Below are 13,952 nucleotides of genomic sequence, written 5' to 3' on the forward strand. Positions count from 1 at the left end.
GATAAATAAATCATCAATTGTACCCGGTATTGTTTGGAAAGATCTTTCCAAATGTTGTTCTTTATGCTCCTTGTGAAGGCAGAGTCATCTTCTTGTACGGTGTAGTGTTGCTGTAGCTTTTGCAGGATGGGCAAAATCTCACCACAGGTCGGACTTCTGTCACTGGACACTGCTAGTGTGGAGGTGTAGTGCTTCCGCATGAGTACCACAAACTCCTCTGCTTTTCTTAAGTCATCATTGCCCATTTTAGCCAGTCTGCAATATCAACAAAGCAAAAATACAACAGATATGTTGCATAAAACAAACAAAAATAAAACCTGAGTCCAAATTAAGCCATATTATCATTATATTTCAATACCACTCACCTTTCCTTTTCTATGGATGGCAGGAAACTGCTCGCAGAATCTCTCCATCATCAAATACAAAGAGTTCTATCTGGTCTTTACATCTAGGAGCAGCATATGCTTGGGCAGCTCTGAGGGGTAACGCGTTCACAACTTAAATGCTAATGTAAGGTCCCATATGGTCCCACATATCTTAGTTTATAAATTTAATTTGATCATGATCTAATGATTATAATATACACAATCTTAAAAAAAATATTTACTATGCTTACTGAGCAACTCTTGCTCTCCTTCAGGACCACGTTTGCCATGTGGGACCTCTTCATCCATACAATCACAGAGCGAATTCTTGCCGCTCAGTTGGAAATGGCAGGACAGTTGTAGAGCTTCTGAGCTCCAAGGTTCAGGGTGTGTGCAAAGCATGGAAACTTGAGAATTTGTAGCTTTTTGACAGCTACATCCGTGTTGGCTGCATTATCAACAGTGGCTGCCACAACCTTGTCTTTGATACCATACTCCTCCAAGATCTCATCAATCTCCTCTGCTACAGCTGTCCCTGTCTGTGCCTTGTACACTGGTTTGGTTTTGAGGACTTTTTCATGACTCTGGCCATTCCTGACATAATGCAGCGTTACTGTGAGGTAATGATCTTGACTAAAACTTGTCCATCCATCTGCAGTGATGGCTGCCTTCAACACATGTTTCAGCTGAGAAATCAGATTTGCCTTTTCGACTGCATACCAAGCAGGGATCAAGTGGTTGGTTAAACTGTCTCTGTTTGGGGCTTTGTACTTAGGGTTCAGAGTCTTTATCATTTCTCTAAAAGATATAGAAATGGAAACGGATGAAACATCTGGTAAGAGGAGAACATGCAACTTTGACATTCCCTGACTTAGCCTACAATTAAACATTCACTTACCGAAACTCGGGGGCATCTACTTTGGCAAAAGGGTGCAAGCCTTTTACAACAAACTTAGTCACTGCTCGGTGACATTCGTCTATCCTGGCCTGTGTCATTTTACTTTTCCCTGCCTCTGTGAAAGGAGAAGCCACCCGTAGACTGCAGCGAGAACTGCCAGCATCTGAGCCAGCCTGTCTCTCTCGTCATGGTTATCTAAATGCACAGTAATAGCAGGTTTTGCAATAAGGTAAATCGCGCTAACATAATATGCAATGCTAGTTGATTAGTTACCTGCAGTATTAACGGGAGAGGACGTGGAAACGCTACCGCTGCTGCTGGGTTGAGCTTCGCTAGTCCGGAGCGGATCAAAAACACGACATTCGTTGAAAGCTATCGCGTGTTTTTTGAGCAAATGCTTTTGCATATTCGTCGTGTTTCCTCCCTTTGATGAAATCTCTACTTTGCAAGTATTGCACAAAGTGTAACCAAACTTTTGAGCGTTTGTGCCGCTCTGGCGCCATGTTTCCTACTGGGTAAAAGATGCTACTCAACGCGATGACGTCATTCGGGGCGACTGGAAAAAATGGCAAACGATTCCAAGGAACTGAAACAGTGGGAACCGGTTCTCAACAAGAACCGGTTTTCGATACCCATCCCTAGTTGCTACAGGTTACTATAGACAAAGGCAAGTGTATCTGAAATGAATGGATGGTTTTGGGTGAAGACATTTGAAGATAAAATGGAAGTAATTGAAAAATTGAAGGTAACATAGAAATAACGTGCAAATGTGGACAGAAAACAGTAAAACTTTATGAGAATACTACACATGGGTAATGTGTAATTATTAAACTGTTGTAATGTGTGTGTGTGACGTAAGTAGAAGGTTATCGGTGTGCCTAATCAAACAGTGTGTTCAAATAGTGAGTTCATCTACATGAACTTCATTACCTCGCCCTCTGACTTAAAAAAGTGAAGACAAATAAATTGCACATTAAAACAAATAGCAGGCCATGAGTTAATGATCAGGAAAAAAAACATTAACAAGAAAAAATTCCCAAGTAAAGCTGCAATAGAGTTCGAAAGAGTTAATGCAAGTCTTCAAAAGATACATTATACTGTATGTGTGTCCTATTAATTGATTAATTAATTAAATGATTCACATGATTCTACTGGATGTCCTCACACGGTAGATTAATTGCATTCAGAGACAACAACTAAAGATAAAAAGGAATCTACATTTCTGTTTATTAGAAAACAAATTGAGCAGCGCTGCTTGATATTAACTGACATGACTGAGTGAAGTCAAGGAAACCAAGACGGTGAGTAAACTAAATGACATAAAAGTTTGTAAGTAAAGATCCAAATCAGGGAGAGAAATATTATGGCATTGGTAAACTCAGACTAGACCAGCGGTCCCCAACCGTTTTTGCGCCATGGACCGGTTTATGCCCGACAATATTTTCACGGACCGGCCTTTAAGGTGTCGTGGATAAATACAACAAAATAAAACTAGTATTGATACTGTAACACATATCATAACACACGTGAAAAGACCCAGGAAAACCAAGTTAACGCTAAAAACGATAACAAAATAACGCTAAAAACTGATAAAAACCCTGAAAACCATACATTTCACACCTGAGTCTCAACTCTCGCGGCCTGGTATCAAACGACTCACGGACCGGTACCGGTCCGAGGCCCGGGGGTTGGGGACCGCTGGTCTAGACAATAATGAAGGCAGAAATAAACTGACAGAAAGGAAGTGAACATGCAGCAAGCAAAAAATAAATTATCCTTGAAAATAAAGCAGGAAGTAAACTGAAAAAGGGAAACACCGAGACACAAACTAAGGTGAAAATAAGAGGCGCACAAAATATGAAAGTTTACCATTAATTAACTATGAGTCAACCCAAAAGCCATGATGGTATAATATTCCTCTCTGCCTTAGAGCCCTAAAATAATTGTCCAAAACTATTAACCACAGTGATCAGCTATACTGATGATATTTTTATCAGTATATTTCATTGTCATGGGTTCATTAGTCTATAATAATCATCTACAAAGAATGTGCCACTTCCTCTTATTATGTATCTCAAGTAGTGTCTGAAATGTATATATTTATTCTGCTTTATTTGGATAAATATTTGTAAACATCTTTTTCCTAATTTTCCCTCCCTTCTTCTCCAGCCCCCCCATCCAGAACTCCGTCCAGCAGCCGGACTTCCACTGTGACTCCGTCCCTGCCGAGGCGCTCGGACACCGTCCAACCTCTGCCCTCTCCCAGCAGCACCCTACAGAGACAGCATCTTGACAGACCCCAACCTCACCACACCCAGGTCTCTCCCTCCTCTCATGCGGACGGGAGCTGCTACACAGAGCTGTACCCTGGTCCTCAGAGCTATGTGGAGAGGCTGCAGGCAGAAGAGGGGTCAGCGGGGGTCGACCCACTGAGGGCCGAGGATGGGAATGTGTACTTTTCGCCTGTGGTGGAGACGGTCTCCTGTTTCAAACCCAGCAGGTACCAGTCACCACTGATGGGAAAAGAGAATAAGCCTCTAGAAGTGGGCGTCCTGCGGAGGGTGAAGGAGCTTCTGGTGGAGGTCGATCCCAGGACGATAGCCAAACACATCACCAAGGCTGACTGCATGGTACTGTTTATAGCTGCTCTAATCAATATTTGTAAAGTAATAGGGATTTTTTTAAGGATGGACTGCAGCTCTGCAGAAAGGTTTAGGGATTTCTTTATTTTAGTCTGAACGCAGTGGCAACTATGCAGAAGGAAAACTAGGGCTAGCTATGCGTTAGTGATAACAAGTAACTATGGGGTATTTGTTTGAATGCAAATTCTAAACCATTTCTAAATCAAAGTGTTATTGATGTGTGAAAACATGCAGATGTTTCAGGAGATTTTAAAGTGTATTTTCCTGCTCATCCTGTTTCCGCTAATGCAGCAGTTCTTACATCTGTGTGTGTTCCTAGGTGGCAAGAATTCTGGAGGTCACGCCAGAGGTGCAAAGAATGATGGGCGTTACCTCCGGGATGGAGCTGCTCACGCTGCCACATGGACAACAGTTAAGACTAGACCTGCTGGAGAGGTGAATACTGTTCAACCAGTTCAGCTGTTCATTAGCACGATAGAGCGGTGTTTATCTGACATCATACATACATTGCAAAAGCATAAAAATAGTTTTTTTTGCCTAGATTATATATAAAAGATTGATGTAAGTGAACTGTAACCTCACCACGTGCCTTCTAGACTGCTGTTTGTTGAGACTTATTAGACTTTTGTCCGCCAAGTTGGTTTTTAGTTATCTGCAATGTTATCTACTAGCAAATGTTTTTACAAACTGGAACCATAAACTATAATGCTGCTAATTAAGTTACTAGACTAGACTAGAGAGACCAACCTGGCTTTGTTACCAGGCTATAAGACTTTCATTTATACACAGGAGTCTGTGGGGTTTGGGTCATTTTTGTAGTCAGGCTCAAGTCATTAGGGAAACTGCCGTTTTTGGGACTTCTGCTTAAGCTTCCTTTTTCAGCCACAAAAGTTGTTACTTGAGTGTCACAACAGCAATGACATGGTGTGTTATTCCTAATTAATTCATAGTAATTTATAATTCTTTCCATCTTTTTTTAGCCTTCTTTTAACTACGTGATTTATTTAGTCTGTTTGAAACCATATGTCTGCTTTCCCTTTCAATGTTGTCTCCCTATTCCTGCTGTTGGAAGTCTTGTTCTGACTTTAAGGACCTCTTTAAGCAAAGTGTGATCACTGCGTGGGCTGATATGACGTGATATAACATAACATTCCTGCAGGTTTCAAACCATGTCGATTATGTTGGCTGTGCACGTGTTGGGCTGCACGGGGACGACTGAAGAACGAGCCTGCCTGCTTCATAAAATCATCCAAATCGCTGCTGAGCTCAAGAGCACAATGGGCAATATGTTTGGCTTCGCTGCAGTCATGAGAGCCTTGGAGCTTCCGCAGGTAAACATGCACTGCACGGAGCTTTGGTTATTTGCGTTCATGGAGATAGGGGAGGCACGCAGGAAACAGCCGGAAGAGCAAGGGATGTGTAACAAAGGTTGCCCGGGGTAAAGTTAAACCAGGGTATAGGTAAGAGATATAGACTTATATTGACAAATATTGACTTAATGGAACAGCGTAGTACAATAAACAGGAGGCTGTAACCCCTTGCCTACTGTGTATACTGCTATAGCGTCACGCTATAAGGGGGCGATCATGGCTCAAAGAGTTGGCAGTTCGTCTTGTAACCGGAAGGTTGCCGGTTCGTTGCCCCGGTTCGTTGCCCCGGCTCGGATAGTCTCGGTCATTGTGTCCTTGAGCAAGACACTTCACCTACCGCCTACTGGTGATGGCCAGAGGGGCCAATGGCGCGATATGGCAGCCTCGCTTCTGTCAGTCTGCCCCAGGGCAGCTGTGGCTTCAACTGTAGCTGCCTCCACCAGTGTGTGAATGTGAGAATGAATGAATAGTGGAATTGTAAAGCGCTTTGAGGGTCCCGAAAAGTGCTATATAAATGCAATCCATTATCATTATTATTATTATTATTATTACTGTGACTCACCTTTAGTGAATATGCTTAATTTCAGGAATAGCTAAGAGGCCCTCTGATATTTAATGTTATCGCTTACATGATTTAGCCTTTGGCCTTCTTTTGGGCTTCCCTGCCTCAAGGTATCAGGCTGTAAAATGTCACAATTCTGATATCAGTGTGCTTTATCACATCCTCAAACAAAAGGTGCAAAGTCATTTATTGATAACTTATTAACCTTTCAGTGATTTTATTAACTCAAATGCAGAAAAGTTTCTTCATTTTATATATTTTCTTAGTTATTATTAATATATATTTTTAACTTGGCCTGTCTTTTCTGGCAAAGTTTCTGTACATATTCAAAACTGTCTTTACATTAAAAAAGACATCACCTCTGAATATTTTTAGGAATCATATGCATCTCAACTATATTTTCAGACTGAAAAAAAATAAAGACAGGCACAATTTCCATAAGATTAGCTGTCAAACAACAGTAAGACAAATTGAATAAAACAAATATATACAAAACAAGAGGAAGGAACAAAAGCAATAGTGTTGTTCTTCGGTCTTTCAGGTGTCCCGTCTGCAGGAGACTTGGATGGCGTTACGGCAGCGGCACACAGAAGGCGCCATTCTCTATGAAAAAACTCTCAGGCCATTTATGAAAAGCCTGAACGATGGAAGAGGTAGAGCGTCTCATGAACTCGACACCACATGATAAAAGCGTGGAGAAACCATTCCTGCTCATATCTTGGTGCAAACCATTGTTTCCACAACAAACATGATCTCTGTATCTGTCTTTCAGAAAGCTGTCCACTGTCCAACACCACTTTCCCCCACGTCCTCCCTCTTCTGACTCTGATGGAGAAGAATGCGGTGGTGGGTGAGGAGGGGACAGAACTGTGGGAAACGGTGGAAGTTGGGGTGGAAGTGGTCATGTTCCACCTCGGGGCGGCGAGAACCATTGCCCAGCTAGGGGGCATCTACCACTCTAACGCTGAGAGCAAATTACAAGGTGAGAAACGAAAACAAAATGCAGTATGTTTGCTTTATAACATTAGCAAATTAAATACAAACCTTTAGAAAATTTAAACACAAAAGACCGCAGGGATCCGTGTTGGGACCTGCTGTATTTACTCTCCACACACTTGTTCCACTGCAGGAACACTGATCGCATGTTAGGTGCTGCAGCTTACTGCTGTTCTTCATGTTGTTTCTAATGTGCTTTCACTTTTCTTTCCTTTCTTTTTTTAATACCGCTTTCCTCAAGTTCTAGCAGAAAAGTAGCCTAGCATTTCTTAGCAACCACTTAAGCGTTGGTAGCCTAGAGCATGTTTTTTTTTTTCAATCTGGAAAAAGTCCAACACAGTAGTTCCAACCAGGTGGCAACCTGCAATAAAAATATAATAAAGTCAGATTGAGGCATCCATGAAATGCATGCAAGTCAAACTACATTTGAAACCTTTTATTGAAGAGACTGGTACATGCTGCAGCATTAAATAATCTGATTATAAAAAATTATTAGGAAAAGTGTTATAATTTCCTAAACCCCATTCTAAGGTCATTCTTGAGCTGATGGTTTATTTTAAGTTGAAGTTTATATTATTATTAATCAGTAATAAATAGCTTCACGACTGGTAGGCCAAATGAACAACCCAAGGCTGTATAGTGAACTGTAAGAACTTCCTCTTTCACTTCTCCTGTAAATAAACTCTTCTTTTCTTCTTCTGCTCCTGATGGGGTCTCCATTCATCTCACCCTATGCCCATCATCCTCTGCTGTCACGCCAACCCTCTGCATGCCAAATCTTTTCTGTGGTCTTCTTCTCTTCCTCCTGCCTGGCAGCTCAACGTTCAGCATCCTTTGTCCATTACATCCACTATCCCTCCTCTACATGTCCAAATCATCTCAGTCTTGCCTCTCTAAGAAACTGCTCAACCTGGGCTGTCTTCTGATACTCTTTTCCTGTCTATCCCAGTCACTTCCAATGTCTTTGTCTTGTCTTTTTGTCAGGGGCACCGTCTCTAAACCATGCATCATAGCAGGTCTCAATACCATCTAGTAAAACTTCTCTTTCGCTCTGGCTTCTGTCACACATCACCCCTCGTGCTCATCCACACCCGCTCCACCCTGGCTTCACTCTCTTCTTCACCTTTCTTGTGCACTTGTCTATTCTGATAGTTAACCTCTGATATTTAAACTCTACCTTCATTACCTCTGCTCCTTGCAGCTTCCCTGTTCATCCCTCTCATTCACACATTCTGTTCTTGTTCATGTTTGAGACAGATCCAGTTACAGGGACCTCTGTGGTAGAAATGGTAGTCCTCTTGTTCCTCTCTACACTCCTGTGCTGCTAATAATGTTAAACTGATGTGATGTTGCAGGTTTCTGGGAGCAGGCCGAAGTCCTGGAGCTTTTCCTGACCGATTTCCAGATGCGGCTGCTGTGGGGGAGCCGGGGGGCCGAGGAGAAACAGGCTCTGCGATACTCTAAGTTTGACCAGGTGCTCACCGCCCTGTCCAACAAGCTGGAGCCACCCATCAGACGACACTGACCCCAGCACTGTTTTTAGAGGCCTTGTTTATGAGCTGATGCCTACATACATGGACAATTACTGCGCTGGACACTGAGAAGCTCCTGCACTGAAAGCTCATTAAAAGGGAAAGCGCTGTGATCTTTCAAACAAGGAGGCTTCCTAAGCGTGTAGACACCAGAATGAAGCAGTGCACCCACTTAGTTCAAATCTGTCACATGTAGCAGACCGGGATACTTGAAGAGTGAGACTGAAATTTTATAAATGCTTACCTTCCCATACCAGCACTTTTCCAGTTCTTTTGATGCTAAACTGATGTAGCTCATGGTTGAGGAACTTTATCTGAAAGCTTCAGCAGAATGACGACAGCTTGTGAAAGAAACCACTAAATGCTTTGATGGAGTCTCCAGAGGGTGTTTTTATTTTTGACTGAGGACTTGCACTGCTTCAACAACGTCACAGATCAACATTGTCCTGTGTTAGTTTACCTAACAAAGGACTGCATCTACTCCACAGTGGCACAGGATGACATGATTTGGAAGTGTAAATATGTGGTGCTATTTGAGGTTACCGAGGCTGTGCCTCAGTCTGATAGGCTCATGTTTGTAAATGTTTTAATCTCCCTAAAGGCTGGACCTTAGCTAAATCCACAAACATATGTCACATTGTAGAATGTAATAACAGAATAACTGTACATCTGCATTTCAGTTTTTGTTTAGTTTTTTTGTATCTTTTCAATTATTAGGATTTTATAATTTGAAGAGAATATTAAATGTAACCTGGGGTCAGTTCGTGTTTCCTCTTTGTTTCTTTTTTCTTCTTATTATAACGATGTCACTTTTAATGTAAGGGGAGTGAACTGATCCTGACTGCACGAGTACGGCACACAGGTGCAGATCATTTTTGTAATCTTAAACAGTTTTACTCTTTATTTATCAAAAAGTGTAAATAAACGTTTATTTCACTGGAGGTTGTTTTATTGAATAAAAACAGTCATGTTTGTGAGCTAGCTGGCAACTCGAGCCGCGCTGCAGCATACACACCAACATGCCTCACTTTCCCCGGGCCATATAACAAAGCCAACCTCCTACTTTTTGTGGTCTATTTAGCTGTAAATTTCCCCTCTCTGCCTTTGACATGTCGGTGCTGAAGCTTTTCTAAATCACTGCCTACTGTTTCAACGCTTCCACCATTAAAGCTTTTACCTACAGGCTTGAGGGGGTTACCGATCACTCCCCAATGTCAGTCTGTGTGTGGCAAATTTCTGTGGAGTGATGAACTCGGGCCCTAAATGCCAAACTCTTCCTGTATTCTTCTGCTGTGGTGAATTTACATTTCAAAGTGAATCACCTGCTTCTAAACCCAGTTACAATCAGGAAAATGAAATTAACAAAACCACTTCAGATTTTTGACACTCATTAGTTAAACTGCAGGAAAAGACATAAAGACCTGGATGACCTGTAACTTTGCGATTCTAAATTCAGATAAAACTGAGGTTATTGTAATAGGACCGAAAAATCTAATATGATGAGAAATATGATATCTTACTCCAGATCGCATTATTTTGGCTTCCAGTAACACTGTGAGGAACCTTGGAATATGTCTTCAATTTGCGCAAAACCTCTAAAATACCTGTTTAGTTGTAAACTTGTTATTAATCTTTGTCTCTCTTCCCCAGCATGCCTTTTGTCCTGTCTTCCTCCCCTCACCTCAATCGGTCACTGCCAGTGTTGGGGAGTAACGGAATACATGTACCGCCGTTACGTATTTAAAATACAAAATATGAGTAACTGTATTCCGTTACAGTTACAGTTTAAAAAGGTGGTATTTAGAATACAGTTACTTTGTTGAAATAAATGGATTACACGGCGGTACTTCCCTGTTTCATATTGTGGCGGGTCAGGCCTGTTTGGGTTTTGTTTGACAGCTACGTTCTGTTGTTCCAGGCGGCAGCGTTACGGTTGCCATGGTTACAGGGTCTCTGCGTGTTTCCTGGGTGAGAGAGCGCCTGTTGTTGTTGTTGTGCTAAGCTAATAGGCAGAATGCTACAGGTATAGCGCTAAAGAATGTAGCATCATAGGCAGTGTAGTCCGTGCTGCAGGGAGAATGGACTGCCATACAGGTTATGTGTCTGTGAGCGAGGGAGGGAGATAAAGGAAAAGTATGAGCTGTCATCGAGCAAAAACGGGAGCTGGAAGCATGTAAATATAATAATAACCACTGCAGCCAAGAAGAGTGCCTGACGAGCCCAGTTGTAAGTAAGCTATTAAAACTCGACTGTACACCGTGTTGGTGTTTTCCTCCGAAACAATAAGTTCTGTTGGAGCAGCCTTTCAACGCCTCTCTCTGTCTCTCGCTAGCAAAGTTGACCCAAACAACAAAGTAAAGCTAGTTTTCGGCTACGAGCCCGACACAGAACCCACCGTATTAGCCAGAGGTCCCTTTACTACGGTTCAGAGCCGCGAACCTTCAGTAACAGTAATAAATCACAGCAATAGTACATTCACGTAGTTGTAAACAGCATGATAATATATTAAGTAACCCAAAGTATTCAGAATATGTTACTCTCATTGAGTAACGTAACGGAATACGTTACAGAATACATTTTGGGGCATGTATTCTGTATTCTGTAATGGAATACATTTTAAAAGTAACCTTCCCAACACTGGTCACTGCAGATGGCCCCGCCCCTCCCTGAGCCTGGTTCTGCTGGAGGTTTCTTCCTGTTAAAAGGGAGTTCTTCCTTCCCACTGTCGTGAAAGTGCTTGCTCATAGGGGGTCATATGATTGTTGAGGTTTTCTCTGTATGTATTGTAGGGACTACCTTCCAATATAAAGTGCCTTGAGGCAACTGTTGTTGTGATTTGGCGCTGTACAAACTGCAGAGCTTACTACTGCATTTACTCAGATACCACAGTCATGTAGCTATTAGGCCACAAGGGGGAGCATCGGGCTAAACTTTGGAGACAGAATGACGTTAGAAGGAGTTCAGGTATACTTTATATTACAAAACCCCTTCAAAAGGGTTTCCTCTCTGTTCAATACATGCCAGCCTCTATTCTAAGTTTTCATTTTAAATACAAAAATCAAAAAAGCAGAAGCAGAAAAGTTGATGCTTCCACAATTCTTATCAATCATTTAGTGTCAATATGAAAAGGGAATTTAGTGAAATAAAGGTCAGCATGATAGTGTTTGGAAATGCTTGTTTATTTTTCATGAATCCTGTTTACTTTAACTTAGTTTGACTTTATTTTTCCCCTGGTGGTTCACCCTCCAGCAGCAGCCTTATCCAAGCCTCACAGTTTGAGAAACACTTTCAGGAATGAGATTTAAACTAACTTGGATTTCTTCCTCTAAGTGTTTAGATGTGCAAATGTAAAAAACTTTCACAAATATTCTTAATATCACTCTTAAACACAGACACATTTTGAGTTATGTGACTAGTATTGTATTTTTTTGTCTTGAACAAAATTAATTCCAAACATTTTTAAAATAAAATTTATATATCAATTAGACAACATAATATAAAAGTGAAACATCACACTGCATCTTTAATCACATCGGTATAAATGTAAAAATGATGAAACGTCTAATAAGTAACAGAAATTAAAACATCTGTTCAGGTGTCGGAGAGCCTTGTGGTGAACCATGGTGACTTTCTCGTCAGGGACTCTCAGTCCAGTCAGGGTGACTTTGTCCTTACCAGCCGGTGGGAGCAGAAAACGCTTCACTTCCTCATCGGGAAGGCGGTGGTTCAGTCTGCTGAGACGTACACTCGGGTTCAGTACAGCTTGGAGGGCGAGGCCTTCGACTCCTTACCTGCCCTTGTTCATTTCTATGTGGGCAGCCGGGCGGCTCTGACTCGATGGAGCGGAGCTCAGATTCACCAGCCAGTCAACAGGACGTTGCCACTTAGTTACCTGGAGACGGCTTTCCGCACCACTGCCGTCACCTCATCGGGTCAAAAGGGGCTGAGGAACGGTAGCATGGGAGGAGAGGAGAGGGTCTGTCCGAGAAGGTGCGGTTCCACTTGTTTAATTCCTTTTAAGTTAGGATTTTTATGTGTAACATAATAAACGCACAGCGTGAACTCATGTGAAAAACTATGACACATGAGGACTGTAAATGAATTGTCTGACTTTTGACTGTTTAAGGCTATAAAGTTTATTTTATAGTAAGAAAGAAAAACATAATCCAACAAAAAGTTTTCCATGTTGAATTTCTTGATTCACTTGGGGGAAAACAATGGAGGGCTTCATAGAGCAGTCAAGTAAAAACATGAACTCATCCTCTTTACAATCTTGTGTTGTATGTGGTGGATGAAATTAAAATGAGTCCCGTGGTTCTATAATATGTGCCATCTCTCTCCATGTAGTCCTTCCTCTAACAACCACAAGGAGGCAGACGTGAACAGGCAACAGGATGGCCAGCTGAGTCCTGGAGAATTGTTTCTTTCTACTCCTTCTAGCTGCTGTAAGTTAAAACTCTTTCTCCTCTTGCCTCACAGCTTGATAATCCCTAAATATTCATCAGAATTATGATGAACTAATAGTAAAGCAGTAAGAAGAGAGTCAAGAAAAAGAGACTTAACTTGGGTTGTTGTCGCTCCAACAGCCTGGTCTGCCTGGCTTTTAGTCAACAGCCAGGAACTTCAACCTGATTCAGAGGATCTGTGGCTGTTTGCTCTCTGGCTTGTATAACCTCAGCAGCAGGTCACTTGTGTAGACCTGGGCTAAACCCTTAACCTTAACCTCTTAACATACACCGAATTAGGGTCAAGCGGTGATTTAGCCACATACTAACTGAGCATCCTGTCAGAATCGACATGATTTTATGTTTTAAATATAATATTTTTTTGCTCTGTAGTTTACAGTAAAAGATGGCATCTGATGAATAGTAAGAGTTAAAAGAAATCATTCAAAATTTAGCTTAAAGTGTTTCCTTATCCAGAATTTAGATACTAATTAGTTCAGTCTTAAGAGAAGCGTGACAGTGGACAGGCTGGACACAAACATAGTTGCTGTAATCTAGCTGATGTTTAATGCAAGGATGGGTCTCTGAGTTTCTATGTATAATGAAGAATATTTATATTTCCATGTTTTAAACACAAAAGGTACAAGGAAACAGGAAAAAAAGAACAAAGTATAACAAGAATAATCAGGAATTCTAATAAAGACATCAAACTGTTGATAAAGGTTCAAATTTAATTTCAAATGTAGGAAGTAATCCATCACGGTTGATGCAAAATATCATTGTCAAATACATTTCAATGAACTTTAATTCTCTGTGAAAGCCATGTGCTAAACATGGTCAGAATTTTAAATGAATGAAAGAATACATATTCTGTTTGGTTTATTAGGCTTAATAATAGGGTAAGATTTATGATTGGGGTCACTGCCGATGATGATGCACACCACCAATCAAAAGTTTGGACACCTTCTCACTTAATGGGTTTTCTTTATTTTTACAACTTTCTAGTAAAAATAAATGTTTCTGCTTTTGTAGATACATACTGAAGACATCAAATATATGAAGCATAATATCTGGAATTATGTATTTAAAAAAAGAAAGAAAAAAGATAAATAACTCTAAGTATGTCTCATATTTTAGATTCC

At 41.1% G+C, this 13,952-nt stretch overlaps 1 protein-coding gene across 3 annotated transcripts in view; it reads left to right on the plus strand.

Annotated features, from left to right (window-relative positions):
* The window catches only part of sh2d3cb (SH2 domain containing 3Cb), a 58,397-nt gene that overhangs the window by 34,287 nt on the left and 10,158 nt on the right, over nt 1–13,952 (plus strand). Inside the window, exons 7-12 of one of the 3 annotated variants that reach the window (XM_085179749.1) lie at nt 3,433–3,893; nt 4,225–4,340; nt 5,065–5,236; nt 6,379–6,490; nt 6,610–6,819; nt 8,189–9,306. In XM_085179749.1, the coding sequence (XP_085035875.1) occupies nt 3,433–3,893; nt 4,225–4,340; nt 5,065–5,236; nt 6,379–6,490; nt 6,610–6,819; nt 8,189–8,358 (1,241 nt within the window). In that variant the 3' untranslated portion in view covers nt 8,359–9,306. Of the gene's footprint in view, nt 1–3,432; nt 3,894–4,224; nt 4,341–5,064; nt 5,470–5,983; nt 6,151–6,378; nt 6,491–6,609; nt 6,820–8,188; nt 9,307–13,952 lie in introns of those variants that run through there. The other 2 variants (XM_085179750.1, XR_014877151.1) reach the window with 2 other exon arrangements.

This window comes from Neolamprologus multifasciatus, chromosome 12 (genome assembly GCF_963576455.1).
Source record: "Neolamprologus multifasciatus chromosome 12, fNeoMul1.2, whole genome shotgun sequence".
NCBI classification, from domain to species: domain Eukaryota; kingdom Metazoa; phylum Chordata; class Actinopteri; order Cichliformes; family Cichlidae; genus Neolamprologus; species Neolamprologus multifasciatus.